Source organism: Lutjanus erythropterus, chromosome 4 (assembly GCF_056507025.1).
Source record: "Lutjanus erythropterus isolate fLutEry1 chromosome 4, fLutEry1.hap2, whole genome shotgun sequence".
Lineage (NCBI taxonomy): Eukaryota > Metazoa > Chordata > Actinopteri > Lutjaniformes > Lutjanidae > Lutjanus > Lutjanus erythropterus.
The window spans coordinates 6360696-6366545 of NC_139320.1; the positions used below are offsets into that span (position 1 = coordinate 6360696).

General features: G+C 40.3%; 1 protein-coding gene across 1 annotated transcript; it reads right to left on the reverse strand.

Moving 5' to 3' along the window:
* Positions 1–3378: 3378 nt before the first annotated feature.
* Positions 3379–5290, reverse strand: LOC146327409 (uncharacterized). Its single transcript, XM_084716261.1, has 8 exons — positions 5182–5290; positions 4947–5050; positions 4583–4855; positions 4354–4447; positions 4172–4239; positions 3818–4036; positions 3635–3700; positions 3379–3546 (listed from the first exon to the last, which is right to left on the reverse strand). The coding sequence occupies exons 1-8, from the start codon at positions 5288–5290 to the stop codon at positions 3379–3381; spliced, it is 1101 nt and encodes a 366-aa protein (XP_084572387.1).
* Between the last annotated feature and the right edge of the window lie 560 nt (positions 5291–5850).

Sequence of the window (5850 nt, forward strand, 5' to 3'; positions counted from 1 at the left end):
TGCTGTGCTTCACTAACAAATACTACATCTGCATTAACTGACTTGAAATCAGTCTTTTTAATTGTCTTTGATGTGCAGACACATGAAGACATTTTACGCTTTATGCCTGTCTCCCTGGTCACCTCTGACAGATGAGATACTTTACAACTTTGCTCTCTTAAGACATTAGTCCTTTGTCCACAGGTTTAGTTTTGACTTCTAAGTCTATGTATAACACGCACACCAGCAATCTCGAAAGGCTTTTCACTGTCACTGAGTGATCTTGCCAGAGTGCACACATAATTATATACATCTTTAACACCAGTCAAATACACAACAACACTTCTACCATCTGGATCTGGCATCCCTAAAGCACTTCGTGAATGTGAATCAACGACTGCATATTGATTATTCTCACAAATAATTGCACACGTGTTACTACACAGTGTTAGAAAACATGTGTCATATTTCACAAACATGTTTTCTAAGCCTGTTCGTAAAGACACATATACACCTGCCTGGATCAACGCTCCACCAACAACATTAACATCGCCAGAGACAAAATCGCCATACTCAAACTTAAAATCTTGTCCATCAACCGTCAACTGTTTAGGCAAATCAGGAACACATAACATATTGGATGCATGCCTAATCATGTTGCTTTCGCGCAATGATGTATACAGCTGATCACCTAAAAGTAGAACTGTGTCCAGATCCTCTGTTTGCCAGGTAAACACAGTATGAATTGCATGTTTTGCAACACTGGCCAAACCAACTGCCATACACTGCAGTCCTGCATATTGAAACCGATCATCTCCCTGATGAAATGATCCTCTCACACTTGGTGTGACCCTGTTAGAACTGCACTCAGCCTTATCTGCAACTTGTTTGCCCACATGAACACTATCAACAGACACTGCACTAGACACACTTTCTGTAACTTCTTGTGTCGTAGCACAACACTTAGAAACATTACTTGCAAATGTTCCCCTGACAGAGCTGGTACCCTCAGCCTCTGTTGCAAAACTGTTAACATCACAGTCTGTATGGACTGTCCAAAGATCAAGTGGACAAACCTTCACAGAAATACTACACACTGCATATTGCTGTGCACCTAAAGACATTTTCAGATTCCTGATGTGAAGCATCAGGTCATTAAGGCATGTGTTGAAAACAACAACAGCAGAGCCAGTTGTAGACACCAAGCCAGACCTGTCACGTGTGCCAAAATCAACCACCACAAAATATTTTTGGTGATGAATGACAACACTAACTGCACCACTAAGATCTAACAAACACATTCTGTCCTTCAACAAATGTTCTTGCAAACTATCACACATGACAGTCTCCTCTTCTGATAGACCAAAAGGTCTGTAAACTGAATGCCCAATAGACACATTCCAGTTTCTGCCAAACACACTGTGTTGTTTTATCAGATTACACAACTGCTTTGGTTTAACATCAATATGTTTGCTTTCACGAGTTAAAAATGCTGCCAATTTGCTACCTTCTGCACCTATATCATCCACATCTGATGGCCCCCATGTACACACAGGAGCAACTGAATGTTTGATTGCAGCCACAACACTACATGCTACCAAAGACTTCATATTACAAGTCAATGGTGCAATTCTGACATTTGTTCCTGCAACAACTGCTGATGGTAACTCCTCTGAACACCTACAAGAAAACAAATCAGAAACACTCTGATCTTTGACTTCTGTTGTGCACTGCATGTGAAGAGTTGTTTCCGTTGCGACCTCTGGCAAAGGACCACTTGTTGACAGTCCACACTCCACTTCCGCAGTGCTCAAGGTCACCTCTGCCTAAACAAACCAAATGCATACAACACAATAAATACATTGTGTACAGAAAAACTTTGCAATTGTTTTCCAACAACAAACAAAACTAACACATGTCCACACAAGACTTCTAATGTAAACATATAATCCAAGTAATTTGTTTGTAGTATTTCAAAAAAAATGTCACCCCAAACAGTACTCTTGCTGTTGTTAATGTACAGGAAATTTACAATAAATGATAAATACACAATGACAATACACTTGCGCTGCTTTTACTTAATTACATTATGCGTTTACCAACTACACCTACTCATCAATATACATTAAGTACACTAAGACATTACTTTTGAGTGTCACTTCACACAATATTACCTACAACAATAACATAGCTTTGCTGATACAATTCAAAATGTATACATCACAGTTAATGCACCAACCTCATTCATCGCAGCTCTTACTGGAGGAGCAGCACCAGCAACGGGAACAGGACAGGCACGCGCAACAGAACTGGTAGGTGTAGCCTGGGACGAAGACACCTCCACAACGCTCGATGCTGCCTCCACCTAACAAAGAAAAACACGTTATGCGTTTTTCTTAAAATATAATCTATACTGCAACAGCTCTGGATGTGTGAGTCACAAATATTCAACATTGTACATAAACTGTACAAACCTCCGTCACCACAGCTTCTTGTGTAGGTCTGGTCGCTGCAGACTCACAGGACAAAGCCACAACTTGTGATTTTGCCATGACCTACAAAAAAAAAGTGAAATTCGGATTAAATGCACTTGCTTCTTTGTGCATAAGTCATTCACTGAATACTACAAACATGGCAACGTACTTGATGCGTATCTACTCATACAACTACAACTTAGTCTAACAATACATTAAAATAAACAACCAACCTGCTGTTTAGCAAGTCTCCTCTTTGAGGCTGCAACTGTCTTTCGTCGTTCCATAACTGGCACCTAATGTAAGGACATCACAAAAAAGTGTTTAATAACATGTTTCAGACGTCCGTTTGTACAGTAAAAGCAGTCATCACTGCTGCTAACAACTTGTGTGAGAAGATTAAGCATGGCGAGTAACCATTACTTGCAATGGGAATACATAATGAAAACTCACAATTGGACACATATATTCAAGCGCAGCTGCAACTACAAAAGCTGTATTCTAATTAACATGACATGTAGTTACAATGAAAAGTAGTCAACAAAATAACAGCTTGAAAATAATCACCAATACACTACCATGTATAACACACACACGACATACACTGTAGTTATGTCAGTGAAACCAGCAAATGTTGCAGTCAATTCACTGTGAAGTTCATGTCAAGCCATGTCATGTTCTGTAGTGCAAAACATCTTTGCTGGATGGGAATTTTGTTATTTTTAGGTCTTAACTCCTTGTATCCATCAATGGTTGACACAATACAGACACCCACATGGCTGGACATCCATTACTCCTAACCATAACTTCAAACCATCCTATTAGGCTACACATGTACATTATATTGGATATAGACATTATGCAAAAGTTACATAAACTAACACAACTTTTAAATTGTGACACTTAAACACATTTTTCAAAGGCCTCAACAAACAGCAGTCACACAAATTACCTGTTTGCCATGTGGAACGGGTACATCAACGTCACACACAGGGCTGGGCAGATGTGATGGAACAACTTGATACATTCCATCCAACGTGGCAATGCTGAAACGAACAGGATTCAGTGGGATGAAGCACTCCTTCAACACCACCTGTGGAAAAAATACATAAAAAACAATTGTTGACAACGTGTTCAAGTATAAACCAAACCAACCACAGCATAGTAAAAACAATACAAACCTGCTTGTGAACCATTCTGCGTTTGGGTGCATCAGAGAACTGGTCCATGTCACTTGGATGGCTTCTCTGTAATGACAAATAGCAGAGCTCTTACTTTACATATGACACTCTTTACTTCTTACTACTTCTTACATGACTAATTAAACAATTTTCTGTAGGAAATAACACTACACATATCCTTACCTTCCTGTTCTTGCCAACAAGCGTCCATGCAAAAGGGTTGCACGATCGTGGCACAGCAACCTCTCCCTTCACGACCACCTTAGGAACAAAACTTCTCACAGGGGGTGGCGCTCTGTCAGAAACCTTTGGCGTGGGCGCTGGTGTTACCACTTGCTTTAAGGCAGACAGCCACAGGAACCGCGCAAACACCAGCATACCATTGTCATCGCTGAGGTGGACCTGACAATACGAACATTACAGAACACACATTTCAGTTTATATGACATTGCGATGCACAAACATTTGCATTCTAAATACACAATAGTCAACATCAAATATTTCCACTTCCCATTTGACAATACATATGGTACTTACACCATCTCTGCTCCACAGATGAAGACAATGCAGGGGAAAGTACTCGGCCGTGGAGTAGTACGTGATCCCTGAGAAAAAACATGACCAATAATATTAATCATAATAAGCAATTAATGCGTTAATCAATTAATTCATAATCTGTTAAACATACAACTGTACCCAGCCTAAAAATTTTTAATTACCCATGCTGGCTGCCACACGGCGAAACTCTTGGCGCATGTGATCTTGCAGAGCCACATCAATGTTCAGACGAGGAGGGAAGTCCTGGACAAAGACCTGTAGAAAACAGTAGCTCGTATTACAAGAGCACATGGTTTCACGCAAAATCTCAAAATGTATAGTTCTCCCACACTTCATACAACCCAAACTTACATAGTACCAAACATGCTACACACAAAAAAAAATACATACCTTTGGCCAAAGACTGCAAGCACTCAAAAGAAGCTTGCGAAAGGTCGCTCCTGCCTCGTCTATGGTTCTGCTCGCAGTCAGGTTGTTGCTAGGGGCCAAGACACAGACAGCATTTGGTGTTCGCGGGACAACAGCATGCAGCAACTCAGTTCTCAGGTCAGTCGCACAGGCCCCCGGTGTGGACATGAAACCAAAGGAAATGCTTGGCGTTGGCATCATCACAAAACCATCTACAATGGCTCGTAGATGAGAGTCTCCTACAACGAGAACAAACTGACAAGACAACAAAAAAATATATATTTAGCATTGTATAGAGGTCCTCTATTAAAAGCGTATGGTCCTAAAATTTGTAAAGCAACAATACCTCCTTGTTTGGTGCCTCAGCTGGAATGACCAATCTGTGACTGCGTCCAGTCAGGGATGAAATTGGCCACCGCAACACAGCATGGCGATAACCAGTACCACGCACTACTTTAAAAATAAAATAAATATGACATACTCACTTACACATATCAAAACACTAATAATTTACTACCATGCCACCACAACAGCTTAATTTTACACAAAAACATTTAATACAAAAACTGTTTTCAACATACCTGCACAGGACTCAGTGCCACCCTGCTGAGGTTCTACGACCACAGCACGACGCTCAGCCATCCTCCTCCTAGCTGCCTGTGAGCGGCGAAAAGACTTGTCACGAGGCATCTGAGTAAGTATATAAACACAACTGATTAATAATTACATCACAAAACATTTTCAAGTCACAAAACCAACTTTCACACTTTTTAAAACAAGTAAAGTTAAGGATATAGTGCTGCCACTGCCCAGAGTGTGTACTTATTGACGCCAGCCATGTACATTGCCTATGCAATTATGCCTGCAAGAACATAATGAATGACAATTACACTTACTACAGAAAAATCCCTAATACAACCAGAGTCCCATAAGACACGCAACATAAAGAACGTAACTATCAACTGCAAAACCGTTACTGCTAGCACGATATGAGCCTATCATACTCCGCTTGAAACTGACATAAAAATACAACACTATCACAGCATATAATAACATGTAAAAATCAATGTACACAATTTATGAATTTTACAACAGAACAGTGAGAACATCAAATACACTATTTGTGCATTTATCATTTAAGCACGATGCCAGTTAACTTCTGCCTGAAAGACTTTATGCACCCTCCAGGCAGTAAACGGAGCTGCGATATTGTCAAACAACAGCTGTTCTTCGGGTAACCCGGAAGTTTT